The following is a 15,229-nucleotide window of genomic DNA, read 5'->3' on the forward strand; positions in this document are numbered from 1 at the left end:
AAAGGTGCCACAGGACCCTCTGTTGCTTTTTACAGATTCAGACTAACACGGCTACCCCTCTGATACTAGAGTAATAATGTCTCTTTTAACTGGGATTTTAGAACAGCCATAAAAAGTTAATAGGAAAAAAATTGTTTGAAATGTAATCTACATAGGTTCTTTCCATTTCTGCATCATAGTAACCTTGATGAGCCGTCTTTCACATAGCTACTTTGTGGTGTGTATGTCCCTTTTTAAGACCTGCAGAGGCACACCAGTTAATTAAGACCATAATTAGGTGTGTACCTGAAGAAACTTAAAGAAAAATGGAACTGAGATGAAAACGAATTCATCCACAGTTTTCACTAAGTGGTTACTCATTAACAAAGTTGGTGGACCCAGTAGGTCATTACATATATTTGAATTTTATGATAACTTTTAAAAAATAGATATCATTCAATGGATGGTAATGACTAAAGGGATTATGATAATACAAATAGATATATAACAAAAATATTGGAATTTGACCATTTGTATGTTGACATGTTTTCAAACCCTTCATTGCCATGTTATTGAAAGTCTCATCAGAGAGACCAAGGATCAGATGGCATAGAGACTTAATTACCTACACATCCTTAGAAAGCTGTCCTCCAAAATAAAGTAGAGGCACATTGGTTGATCAAGTGACGTGTCTTGTTCCTTGTCCTTGCTGTTAGATGGATGTGTGAGGAAGCTTGTTGCTACCCAAGCTAAACCTTTGGTATGTAAATAAAGATGTGAATCTAACACCTCTCTCAAACACTAACAGTATGTTAAATACATTTTATTAAAAAAGCACTCTCCTCCCTTCCCCTCCCCCTGCAATTTCATGTCATTATTCTCCTCCCATTATACTCCAGAGCTTACACAATAGCTTACTTTACAAATAAAACAGGATCTTTTATTATGAAAACTTGTTTCTAAGGCTTGGTCTACACTAAACCCCCAAATCGAACTAAGGTACGCAACTTCAGCTACGTGAATAACGTAGCTGAAGTTCGAAGTACCTTAGTTCGAACTTACCTCGGTCCACTCGCGGCAGGCAGGCTCCCCCGTCGACTCCGCGGTACTCCTCTCGTCTAGCTGGAGTACCGCAGTCGACGTCGAGCACTTCCTGGTTCGACTTATCGCGTCCAGACAAGACGCGATAAGTCGAACCCAGAACTTCGATTCCCAGCCGCCGAACTAGCGGCTGGGTGTAGACATACCCTAAATGAGTTCTCTTTGCTTCTTTTTTTAAAAGACAGGGAAAACCCCACATAATAGGATGTACATGCAGTTTAAGAATGTGTGAGAGCTGAAACATTGTGTATAGTGCTGCAGCTTGGAGTTAGTTTTTACAGTTAATTTACCAACATTTAAAAATGCATGCTTCTAATGGATACCCCAACAGATGTTAGGACTTCTGTGGTAGTGGCTGCCTCTGTAATGGTTCATCTACATTTTGACCATTAAAATAAATTTTGAACAGGATGGGTAAAATAATGACATTTCATATGGTTTACATGTGTGCTTGATTTTTAAGTATGTGCTGAGGTTTGTTCCACAGAAGTTACATGTAAGGCCTCTGTTACGATCTCTACTATGTTCAGTACTGTTGGTAAATTTTTTAGAAGGGAGAAGGGAGAATTGAGTGTACTTTTTCGAGTGTCCCTATCAATTCTCCACTTTAGGTGCACTTTCAAATGGAGATTTTCATTAGCAGTGTCTGTTCAGCCCTTACATGCACTGTTAATAAATTGGCGCCCCTCACCGAGGTTATCTCAGGCTTCGTGGGCCACACACCTTCAGTTCTTTCTCTGCCACCTTGGCCAGAGATGCAGCTTTATGTATGTGCATTTCATGTGCTTCTGATACTTGCTGACTTTGGTCTAGCTTAGTTTATTTGAGTTTTTAGTATGAAGTGTGTTAGTTATTTGGAAGACTATTTTATTTCCTCCAGGGAGGTCCTCCCTGAGAAGCGCATGCCCAGTTTAAACACTGCCTCACGTGTAGAGAGGTCCTAAGAGGAGGAGCTCCATCTCAAAAAGACCTTGCTCTCTAAGCAAGTGAACAACTTCAGAGACTTCAACCTTGAGGAATGGTACTGCAGAAGCAAAGCACTCCTCTGGTATCAGAGTCAGGTGGGAAAATCCCATAGCTCTTCTAAGAGTAAGCATGGCTCTGAAAAGGCTGTGGTACTTTCTAGCAGAGATGGTCAGAGCAAATGCAGAAGACCAGTATGGTCTGACTTAGCCCCTGTCCTGGAACCCCTATAGGATTCTTTGGTACCATGTCAGACTAAGCCTCCATCTATGTCAGTTCCTTCTGTGAAGTACTCAAAACCCTCAGTTCTGTCCCGCAGTGACAGGCATACCATTCTGTCTGTCATACCATATAACTCCACTAGGTGCCACAACTCAGCTCAGTACTTCAAGACTTTAGGTATCCGAAGGACTTATCAGAGACTGCTGAGTCAGTCTCCATTGCTTGCAAATACCCAGCATCTCTCTGTACTGAGAATCACTCAGTCTCAACCCCCTTATACATCTCCAGTACCATCTGATTCACCTCACTTTTCGGTCATAGCTACCCCATTAGAGGAAGAAGAGGTCAGTGATGGAGACCTCCTTTCAGTATCCTCAATCTTTGTTCAGGATTCTCCTATGAACTCACTTACAAAACCCCTTTCTTGAAGAGACTGGGAGGATTTCTGAGGAGCTCATCATTCTTGGTGAGAACAACCCTGGATGGCCCCTTTCCCCCATATGGTTCTCAATCACCATATTGGGACCCCTGGGCAGCTTATCACCAACTGTTCTCCAGGACCCTGACCCTCTCCCATTGAGATGATAGGGAGACTCAGGGTTCTCCTTCCTGGCACACCACTCAACTGGAGGATACATTCGAGGATCAAGAGGCTAGGGCAGACAAATAAGCTGTCCATCAGACCACCATCTTGTCCTCATCACCAGATGAGGCGGTAATGCCTTCTCCTCTGTCTATCACCAGTGATATTTGGCAATTTCAAGACCTCATTGAATGGGTGGCAGACTCCCTGTAGATACCTCTCGTGGAGGCAAAAGAATCACTACATGAACTGTTTGATATTCTTCACTCTGCTACACCTTCCTATCAGTGAGGCTCTGCTGGAACGTGCAAAAACGATTTGGCAAACCCCAGCCACACTAATACCTATGTGTAAGAGAGATGATAAAAAGTATTATGTTCCCATCAAGAACTCTGAGTTCCTATTTTCCCACACTGCACCCAACTGTCTGGTAATTGATTCAGAGAGTGAATGGGGCAAAAATAATACTGGTGTAAGTCCATTCTGTGCGACAGAGATCAGAAGATCTGGATCTTCTAGGGAAAAAAGTCTCTCATCTGCAACCTTATACTTCCACATCACAAATTACCAGGCACTGGTAGCCAAATATAACTTTACAAATTGTGTAAAATTTGGTTCTTTTATTGAACCCTTTCCTCCAGACCAAAGGGAAGAATTTCAGGGTACCATTGCTGGAGGACAGTTACTGGCCAGGAGCCTTTGGAAGCTGCAGATACCGCAGCCCATTCCATCTCCACAGCAGTGATGATGCACAGGGCATCCTGGCTCTGGTTGTCAGGTTTCCCCAGAGAAGTCCAGAATACAGTAGAGGATCTCCCATTTGATGGACTGAAGTTTTTTGCCTAGAATACCAAGTCATTACATTCTCTTAAAGACTTGGGAGCAAAAGAAAATTCAGTAGATTGCAAATGGCCTCAAAATCCCACCCGATGGAATTCTTTGGGTTTCAGAGACCAATGGAACCTCCAAGAAAGAGACATAGGCTCCAAAGAGAGAGATTCTAACCCACCTGACACAATTTCGCAGCCAACTTCATCTTTGAAGCAGCATTTTTGATGAGATGGTTGAGGGTTCAGCTCCTCCCCTCTCCTTAATCTGTCAGCTGCAACTGTTTGCCTGCTTCCCCCCATTTGGGTCTGATTCTTCCATTTCTGATAAGCATGGGAGTGTATCGCCTCAGACAAGTGGGTGCTGAAAATAATATCAGCGGGCTACCCCTTTTATTTTACCTCCCTTCCTTCTCCTCATTCCTCTTCCTTGGCCCTCTCCAGGGACCCCGCTCTTGAGCTCTTACTAAAACAGGAAATAAACTCCCTTCTTTGTATCAGAGTGATAGAGCCAGTCTCCGCTCAGCACAAGGGACAGGACTTCTACGACTTCCTTGTGCCAAAGAAAAACCATTGGTGGAGACAAGTCTTACATTTTAAGACTCCTAAACAAATCTGTGTGGTCTTAAAAGTTCAGGATGCATGGTGACTGATAGCTATAATTCCTTCTCTAAATTCAGGGGATTGCTTTTCAGCCCTCGACCTTCAAGACTCATTCTTCCATGTAGTGATACACCTGTCCCACAGAAGATTCCTTTGTTTTGTCATAGGCAAGGATTTTCAGTACTAGGTACTCCCATTTGAACTACCATCAGCTCCGAGATCATTTTGAAAGGTTCTATCAGTAGTGGCTGCCTGTCTGCATCGTCAGGTAATCAGAGTATCCCGTACCTTGATGACTGGTTGTTCAGGTCAGTTGTACCAAGAGGTGTTGGCCACCACACAGAAGGCACTTTTTTCTATTCTTGGACTTAGATTGTCAGTTGAATGTGGGGAAATCCATACAAACTCCCCTATAGAATGTACAATTTGTAGGGGCATCCCTGGATTCCTTAGCATGCAGGGCCTTCCTTCCCATGGACAGATTCATAACATAGTCAAACCTTGTCAGAATTATTCAAGGGAGCCTTCAGTCAGAAATAGTCTTCAACTTCTAGGTCACTTGGCATCTTGCACTTTTGTCACAGAACATGTGAGATCACACCTTCGCGGTTTCCAGGGATGGCTCAGATCAGTTTACTTGCCAAACAGACACAGCCTAGACAAACAGGTGTCAGTTCTTCAATAGGCAAAACCCTCACTAAACTAGTGGAAGCACATAGCTGCAGGAATTCCCTTCCTTCAACCAATGCCAATGTTAACCAGAACCACGGATGCATCTCTGTTAATATGGGGAGAGCACCTTGATGCTCTCATGGTACAGGACAGATGTGCTACTTTGTGCACTGTCACACTTCTGAAACTTTTGTAATACTAGGTCATTACAAAATATATCCAAAAGTAATGAATTTTTAGCTTGCCTTTTTGTATCTGTGATTGTGATTTTCAGAAGAGCCAAACATTCACAGCTCCTGTTGAAGTCAATGAGAGATGTGGGTGCTCAGAACTTCTGGAAATCAAGCATTACATTTATGTATATTACAAAAATTGCTCCCCAATAAACATTTTATATTCTCTAGTTCAGCTCAGAGCAGACTTCTACAATCAAATTGGAAAGCTCGAAAAACAGACTTTATCATGAAAATTTTGATCGTGTGCTATAATTAAACTTCATTATCTGAGATTTTGAATGTCCTGAGAGAGGGTTCCATTGTTGGTACAGTGAGGCTATCATTCAATTAAGAGTATGGAATACCTAATTGAATAATAATTTTAGCTATTACAAACTATAAAATCATTGCATAAAAATGACAGAGGCAGGTAGATGAATACTGACCTGCATATTTTCTCTCTTGCTGCCTTTAGCATTAAGGGAGAAAATGGTGGGGTGTTTCATCATTACATTGTTATATAGTTCATAGACATATTTTGCTTGACCTACACCTGATTATGATTTAGCAATCTACAGTTATAAAGAAAAATATTTCCTCACTGTGTTCCTAAGCAATACGACTTTAAAGTATATTTTAGAAATAGCAAATGGGTCATCAGTTATTCAAACCCGGCAACAACTCTCAAAGCTGTTTCATTATTAGGTTTCCGTAGTGAAACTGAAGTGTAATGATACACTTATTTTCCAGCATGGGGTGGTAGTCACTATTCAGTTGTATAGTGTTGTTTACCATCAAACAGTGATAATGAATCAAATTGACAAAACACTGCCAAATGCAGAATCGGGTGCTTAATATTTTTCACCTACTCACCTACTGACGTTTTATATGCTTCCTTTCCTAACTTGGCAGGGGAGGGGCAGGAGGAATGATGCCCAACCAGTCCTTGTACTGAGTTGTTTTCTTTATTTCCCCTAACCACAAAGCAGACATTTGAAAATGTACAGGTCCTTAGTGGATCCATAAAGGCAGGTTTGCACAAATTCACGAGAAACCCTCTGAAGATTTATAACAAAAAGTAGTATTTTCCATATTTAATAATGGTTCCATGTCTTCCTATGACAGTTCCAAAGTGTGTTCTGTATAGTGACAATCCTTCAAACAGCAAGTACATTCTGAACATAATGAATGGGAAAATAGTGGATAAAAAATCAGAATTATTTATTTTTGCCAGTGCTGCTTTGGAATCCCACACTGACTGTTGCTTACTACTTCATCTCAGTGCCAGTTTATTTACTCCAGTTTGCGCTTTGATTCTTTGTTCTCCAGGCAGTAGAGCAAGAAGCTTGCCACAGCAGATATTTTAGGAGTAGGATGTCTTGCCCCTTACTTCCCCACAGACCTCAGTTTACCTCCTCAGTGGTGCCTTGTTTTTCACTGGGAATTGCATAGTCATCTGTAGTATAATGCCTCCTGCCCGCCTCTGTTAAGATGCACTTATTTTTATCTTCTTGTAACCACAAACTTCAAAAAACCAAGTGTGAAAAGGAAAATCTCCCAATGGAATATGTCTCTAGCTTCATTCTTTTATTTCAGAGTCTCCTATAATAAGAAGCTGTGAGGAGCTATCAGAGTAACTTTTTTTTTTAATTTTTATCACAGGGGTGGGGTCTTCAGGGGCCTCCGGCGGGCTTCTTTTTCCCCTTGTCCTATTGAATTGGCTGGTCAGAGGGGGAAAGAAAGATGCTAGTACTCTGATCTCTTTTCATTGCACACTTCACACTCCCAGCCAATGTGACCACAATTTTGATTGTTCTTTCTACTCCACCTCCAATCTGTGGTGGAGAGGCAAATTACCAAATTTTTGTGTTTTTAATTGATGATACACAGCTAGGACATTACAAATAGGTCTTACGTTTAGGTTTGAAATTGGTGAGATTCCTGATATCTTCAGGAAGGGAGTTCTGTGAACGTGGACAGGCTACTGTGAAACCTCTGTCTCCAGCTCTTGCCAATCTTTTACTTGCTTTGATTATCCCTGTCATTCCTTCAAATATGCAATGTCAGGGTTACTGAAGATGTGGCAGCTCAGACCCAAATTGCAGAGAGATTTAGAAAACTAGGAACGTGTTCTTGAACTTGAAGTAAACCTCCCCTCAAAGCTGGACCTTCAATTTTTGTTCTTTGAACTTGACTTCCCTATCCTCATTTCTGATTTATGTATTATATGAAAGAAACCAATAGACCCCAAGGTAGCAGAGGTGATTTTCCCACCACAGGCATATAGCGATTCAAAATCACACTTTGTGCTCACTGGGCGATAATTATTATCGTATGTTTGACAGTATGCAATAGTGTGGCATGTATATCCATCAGTTGCTTAATTTAGTGAGCTTCTTCAGGATTTTGGTAAAATGCCAGCAAATGATAGTCATTTTGTTGGTTTCCAAATATGAAGCTCATTGACGAAATGACTGAACATTTCTTTTCACCCCTCTTCCCACAGCGACTGGGAGCTGCAGGATAACCATATTTCCCAAAGAGAAAACGGGACACCCCCAGCCACTCCCCGAGGTGTCCCCCTCCCTCCGCACAAGGCTGTTGCTCGTCACTGGAACCCTGAGAAGGACCCCCTCAGGAGTCTGTCACATGTTGCTGGAACCTTGCAGGGGGGCCCCTGTCGCTGCTGTCGCCTGTCTCTGGAACCCTGCCAGGGCCCTGCTGGCTGCCAGCTCCAGAGTCCTGCAGCCCCTGTAGCTGAAGCAGAGAATATCTGAGATCTCTGGAAGTCACGGATTCCCTGACTTCCATGACCTCTGTGACATAAATGTAGCCTTACTTATATATCTTTCTGTGTTTAAACTTACTTGTTTGCCTGCATGTTGGTCTTCCATGTCAAAGTAACAAGAGAATCAGACAGCAGTTTTAATATGGCAGCTCAACTGATTAAAAATGAGCAGTTTCTCCAAAGGGAAAACACTAATGTAGCAGACACATGACATTTTAAAGTGAAAGGTCCTAGTCAGCTGAATAATCTGTTAATGGAAGCTCCACTTCCCTACCTCTTAGTGCTTTGAGAGAGAACATTCTTCTTGTATGGCTTGTTTAACTGAATGCTTATATTTGAGGTTACATTAGAGTTATTTGGGGAGAAGTCATGCAATGAGTAATACTATATTATCTAATAAAATTCATTGTTTTTTTTTTTTTCATTTCATTTACTGAACCTTTTATTTTATGTTCTATTTGAAGGTTAAGTGTAGTTGAAAATCAGAAGGAAACAGATGGCTTTTAAATCATCTCTTTTATTATTGTTGTTGTTGTTATTATTCTAGACTAAAATAATGCCACTTCAAACATTCTAATTTGGTACTCAGAAATTCTCAAACTCTGATTTAAAAGCAGTTGCCATCTGCAGTAATATTAAAATTAAAATGAGAGAAGGAAGTAGACTGAAGGGTATATAAAATGCATATACTAAACTCTTTATCTGTGACCTAATAAAATAAAAAATTCAAAGCTTTACTGTGGATAATGTATGGAATGTTACATAGATGGTGATCAGATACAGTTGTGTTATTAGCTTGGTGGAGTATTTTCTAGCCTAAGGAATGAAACAGCTAATGAAACAAATACCCTCTTTTCCCCACATGCCCCAAAATAGAAATCATGTTCCTGTGGAACATGTGGAATTTGTCTAGAAACCTAGCAAAATCAAGGCTGAAAATTAAGCAAAGACCGCAGCAAAACATTCATCAGAGGTGTAGCTTTGTTAGTCTGTATCCATAAAAACAACGAGGAGTCTGGTGGCACCTTAAAGACTTACAGACTTTTTTGGGCATAAGCTTTCGTGGGGGGAAAAAACCACTTCATGGAGCCAAAACATTCATGGAAGTAGTCATTTTACAGTTTGTTTAGGGCTGTAAAAGTCCTTAGCTCAGATGTTTAAAGAGGTAGCCAGGTATGCCACTTATCTGACATGATACTAAACATGACATTGCAGTTGTAGGTAGGTGTGTTTAACATCCTAAACCTTATTGGAGCCAGACAAAAGAGATGACTGGTTGTCGTTAGTTATCATCCTTGTGCTTAAGGAGACAGTATATAAAACCTACAACAGTCCTCTTCAACTGAGCAATAACTCAAGTTTCCATCGCTGTCTTGCTACACGAAAACTATGCTAATGCTCATGCACACTTCTAGAAAGAAGGTGCTTAACATCAGTCAGTGTTCTACCATGGGAAAGTGACATAGAGTGGAACAGGGCACCACCCAAAAGAATTTGTGGTACAGACAAGCAGAGACACTGGCAAATAAAATTCCCTGCACTTGTTGCTTGAGCAATCATCTTCAAAATATATAATCTTAACAGTCGAGAAAAGGCAGTGCATTGAAGTCAGTGGCAAAACTTCCATCAACTTCAGGTTTTATACTTCAGGAATCAGGTTTTAAACTCAAGGCTGTATTAGGAAAAGGAGTTTGTTGAGTTATAATAACCAGTACTGTTATTATCTATAGTTTTAATAGCTTCGTATTTTCAGATTTTGCATCTCAGTTCCTTATTCTTCAAATGATGCATGCACGTTCACTTTTTTGGTGATAACAATTTTTATTGGCTTTAAGTATTTTGGGGTGATTTATGCTTGTTGATAATATAACCCTAATTTTTGAGGGAATATAACAATGTATGTAACTTTGTAGTTCCTCACATCTTTAATATGTTGCTTTATTTTCTGTAAGGTGATGAGTTAACTCATGGTAAAAATATGCCCTTGAAATTCCATTACAGCAACACAGTGGCCAAAACATAGAGTGAGTGTTGTAGTTCCACTGCACAGTTTTGGGTAGACAGATAGAGAAAAGGCCATGAATGAGAACTCAGCAGAGCCTTGTGCAAAGGGTCAAACTTCATGGCAGGTAGTTCCATGGACCATGGCTGCTACTGAAGCCCAATGGCTGTAGGAGTGGCTGCAGAAGTGTCCCTTTTCCTGCCCACTGCATTGGCGGAAGAAGAATTCCATTCCCACAGTCCTCCCACAGCTTATTTTCTTAAGGGGAGGATAGAAGAAACTTGTAGAATTGTGTAGGCTAACGTATATTTTTTCCCAAGAGAAGTTTGCTGAGTAGGTTGTTCAGGACAGTGGCTCACAGCCACTAATGTGTGTACCAGCAAAGGTAATTCAGGCTTTAATAAGAAATTCTCTGGGCTGTGTGAAACCCTCAATCCAGGAATGTGCCATTGCTGCCCACAAATGTGCTAGGCCCTGATGCATTGTCAGTGCCAACCTCTCATTCATTTGTGTATATCCTAAATTTTAGTGGAGACAGAGCTACTCCAAATCACAGTCTTATGTAAAATGAGAGTTTGTAGCAATCCAAGCTCCACTGTGGGTAAATTGTGGACAACTGAATTGGAAAGCAGTAGGCATTGCTGATATATATATGTACCTAAAAAAGGCTCACAACCTCTAGTTTAGGGTTAGCATGGAAGTTTTTACTATTTTAAAAATGTGATTAGTTTATACTACATTAAGATGCACCTTTTCCCCCCATCTTACTGGTTTATATTTTTTTATGTCAATGGATGTTAGAAACTAGCAGGAAAAAACATTATGTAGCACTCCATAAAACACAAAGAGCAACCTGAACATTTCAAGACCTTATAAAGAAAATCTGTGTAGTTTAAGTTGTCTTAGTCATTTTTTCCTGATAAGAATTATACATACAGTGTATAGGCAGGGCACGGTGGAACATAAGTACTAGTTGTGAAAAACTGACCATAAATAGCCCATTTGCTTCTTCAATGTAGTGTTTTTTATGCCCAGGTTTCTGTTGTAAACAAACTTTGTGGGTATGTCTCATCCACCTTGTAATCTAACCAATTTTCCTCTTTTTTGCTTTGTTTGCAGATAATAGTGATTTTATTTTTTGTGTGTTTGGTAAGGAAACATGCATTCTAGCATTTTGACATACTACTTATACCTCTGAAGTACCTTGTCAGTGATGTTAAGTATTGAGTTTCAGCCTGGATTTCCTTACCTTTATTCATGGGTGTCACAACTTGATTACTTCTCTGCCTGATTGTTTGGTTTGTGGGTTGGGTGTTTTTTTATGTACAACACAGCAATTGCATCAACTGAAGTTCTGGGTCAGAGGAACTTGTTTAACCATGGGCTAACAGTTTAAAAAGTAGAGAGTGTCTGATCTTAAAACAAACAACAAAAGAGAGAAGTGTATTGAAGCTGTTAATAACCTTTTGGGGGGGAAAGAGAGAAACTCCCTATTAATTCTTCCCTTAATAACGTGTGTTAACCAATAAATATTCTCGGATATGTTTTTCTGAAAATAGATTATATTGTGTTTACATATAAAATGACTTCCTTTCATTTGAAGTGATAATTATACCAAATTTCTAATGAAAGCTGTTGTGAAGGTCAAGTGGATCTCTACTTGATTTCTAGCCCCTCTTCAGTTACTAATAAATATATGCAGTATACTTCAGCATACAACAGACTTGTGACATTTTAAACAATGGGCAGATACTGTGCATTTTTGAGTCCTGTAAACATCCCTACCATTTCATTCCCAATCTGCTTTTGAGGAGAGATTGACAATTTTTATATCATTTCTAATTCTTTGTTGTTTATATCACTCATGTTTTCTACCACATCCAAGGACAGTGTGTGTTTAATTAATTTGAAGTCAGAGGTTCAAAAAACAGAGTGTCTTATTGACAGCTTAAGGGTTAATTTAAAGTGTCCATTTGCACTAGCTATTTTATGTTCATTGTTGTAAATGTTGCACATTTCAAGTAGTGATTCTCAAATGTAGTCCAGCAAGCCACTTCTGCCACAGTTGTAAAGCATCTAGTCTTTCTTTAGGCAGTAACGCTTGTCTTGTTATGCTTGATGCTTCCTACTAGTCCAGAACACTTAGGATTTAAACCAACTAATCTTTAAAAGAAAAAAAAAAGTGAAAAATCTCCACCTCTCAGCACCCTAAATTGCTACTTTGTCTTTATTTTGGGGGTATTTGGTGTAATGTAAATTCAACAGTGTTCAAAATTGGAGCTATAATACACACACAAAAGGATGTAATCACACCGCAAAGTGAGAGATTAGTTCAATAGTTGGCTATGGGTGATGAGATGCAATTCAGTCAGGGCCGGCTCTGGCTTTTTCGCCGCCCCAGGCGAAAAAGCCTCCGCCCGCCCCCCCCCCCCCCCGCCGCCGGGGGGAGGGCGCCAGGGTGGAGGGCGGCCGGAGCGCCGGGGGCGGGCGGCGAGCCCCAGCAGGGGCTCGCCGCTCTCCCCCCGGCGGCTGGGGGGAGGGCGGCCAGAGCGCCGGGGGGGACTCGGCTCTCCCCCCCCCAGGCGGCCAGAGCGCCGCGCCGCCGCCCCCCTCCAGGTGCCGCCCCAAGCACCAGCTTGGGTGCCTGGTGCCTGGAGCCGGCCCTGAATTCAGTGCAAATGGATATAAAATCCTATGCCCATGGAGGGCACATAGACATTACAGAGGCAAAATGGGGCTCAGCAGTCATTGCATTATGGCAGGATTGTTTCATCTTGTCTCTAATACTGTCTAGTATTACTTTTTTCAGGTAACTAAGCAGGAAGATCTTCACCGTTAGACGAGAGGCCATAACAAGGGGAAGTTTGCAAACCAGTGATGAAATGTTCCTGAGTACGTATAATTCTCCCCCACCCCAATAAAATCAGTAAATATCAGGTTGGATTATAGAGCAATAGCGATTAAATGAGACTATAATCTTAATTTTTGTGCTATTTTGTTGTTTGTTTTAACACTGAGATGGTTATATTTGCATGATCTTCCTTAACACAAACTTACAGCTTTACTAAGAGTGCCCAAGACCAGTATGAAAAGTTGTCCAACATGCATAACAACATGACCAAGTTATATGAGAATTTGGGAGAGTACTTTACCTTTGATCCCAAAGCAACAACTATAGAGGAATTTTTTGGTGATCTAAGCAACTTCCGAACTATGTTCTTGGTAAGTAAAGACTGACAAAACAGTGATACAACATTGTTTTTTGCTTCAAACTTTTCAGTGTTGTTTTTTCCCCAAGTGCTCATTGATAAAATAGACTGTGTGTTTTGATCATATAACAGAGAATGACAGGTTAATTGACAGTTTAGAAACAGATTACATTATTTTCTCATCGAGAGCTATTGATTTGCAGGCCTCTGTTCCAACCTGTTAGTTCATAATTCTTATAAAACCACATTTGGATTTGATTCTTATTTAGGTATGCATTAAAATGTTCTTTTCCCTGTTTAAAAAACAAACTGAGAAAAAATACCGCACATTTAACACATGCACAAAAAACTACATGAAATCAGGCAGGTCTATGTTTGAAAAATATTAAATAAAAAACCTGCATGGTTGTCACTGGTGATGCCAACATTTGCATCATTCTGAAATCTAGAGACTAAGCTTTTTGGTAGAATATTGCCGTTTAGGAGGCAAAAAGCTAGAAACCTTCAAAATAAGCTTTATATCTCTGATTAATGGAATCCCCCAAAGCTCCTTTGGGACCTAAATTCTATTATTCCCAGCCAGCCGATGTTTCTGACTTGTGGGTTTTTTTTTTATAATTTTGTTTTTTCAAAATAACATGTAAGTAGGGAATCCGGTAGGGAAAAGAGATGACCAGAACATCACACTGTGCCTCCAGGAAATAGTCAAATTGCCTTGACTTATCAATACTACTTAGCCATTTACCACACAGCTGTAGAACGTAGATCCATATAGACCCATATTGCCAGAAACAAGCTTTAATTAATTAACTATCAGGATTTTCAGTATAGTGGATGCAAACTGCTCTTAAAGCATAACTTTAGTACATAAACTTAATTTTTTTTACACTTTAACTACAGCACATTTTAATTATTTGTAATACAGTTAAAATTGTTCATTTTCCTAAGTCATTTATGCAATGCTGCTATAATAGGAAGTTTCCGCTAGCACATCAGTATAAAGATTGGTCACGAACAACAGCAAGTATAATGAGATATATCCGTGCATCTATCTTTCCTGAAATCCCATGATAAAATTTTGAAATGTGGCATCTTAAAGTTGGGCACCTGAAATAATACTAGCCAAATAATACAGTAGCTAGAGGAAAAGTAGGCTGATCTGGAGATTGTATTCAGATGAACAAGATTAAGCATCATGGCCAAAATCTGTCCTCAGATGTGTGTATTTAACTCCGGTGAAAGTATATAGGACTTCACTGGATATTTGCCCTTGCATTTCCTAGAAGTCACATTACAGTGGGAAATCCCATTTTTATTTTGTTTAAACCCTACTACTTAATCTTCCTTCAGACTTACTGGATATTTAGACATAGAATGTCTTTTTACTCTTCAGTGCTTAGCAGTGAATTTCTGGAAAATACATTATAATTGGTTTGTCTTTTTATTCTTCAGAAGTTTTAAGCCAAGTGGTTAGTTTTACAAAAGCATGTGGCTTTCGAGGGGACTCTGCCACTAGTGGGAAGAAGAAAATTGTGATATTTGTGTTTTCAGTTGGGAGAAGAGAGAACTAAAATAAGCTGTTCTAAACTCTGCCAAGAATAAAAATGTAAAAAATGGTGACCTTTCAAACTGAACTGAAAATAGAAAAAAACTATTATATAGCTTCACTAATCCAGGAGGAGCTGAAAATGTCATTAATTCTACTTCCACATGTATAAAGTGTGGTTCTTCTCTGAAGAGTAATTCTGTAAGAATCTTATTTTGGAGTTCCATGTTTTTCTCACTGATATACATATCAAAGGTGTTCATTTGGCAAGAAAAAAGATATCTCAAATATAGCCCCACCCGTGATCATAGAGTTGAGCTGGGGTCTTTCCTTCTCAGTCATCATTTCTAGTAATAAAGACTCAGCAGGCCTCAGACTTGGCCTTCAGTTACACTCGTGCTATCTCACTTTTCAAATTATGAATCCTCCTGCCTCCCCCCGTGACACCTGTGGGAAACACATTTTCTTCAGTAGTTTTGCATGGATGTAACTGATTTGATTATGGTGGTAATAAATGGA

General features: G+C 40.1%; 1 protein-coding gene across 1 annotated transcript in view; it reads left to right on the forward strand.

Annotated features, from left to right (window-relative positions):
- Positions 1–15,229, forward strand: part of DIAPH2 (diaphanous related formin 2) — an 887,225-nt gene that overhangs the window by 649,312 nt on the left and 222,684 nt on the right. The window contains exon 25 of the mRNA XM_024202840.2: positions 13,013–13,177. Within this exon, the coding sequence (XP_024058608.1) occupies positions 13,013–13,177 (165 nt within the window). The remainder of the gene's footprint in view (positions 1–13,012; positions 13,178–15,229) is intronic.

This window comes from Terrapene carolina, unplaced genomic scaffold (genome assembly GCF_002925995.2).
Source record: "Terrapene carolina triunguis isolate 2854851 unplaced genomic scaffold, T_m_triunguis-2.0 Scaffold131, whole genome shotgun sequence".
Classification (NCBI taxonomy): domain Eukaryota; kingdom Metazoa; phylum Chordata; order Testudines; family Emydidae; genus Terrapene; species Terrapene triunguis.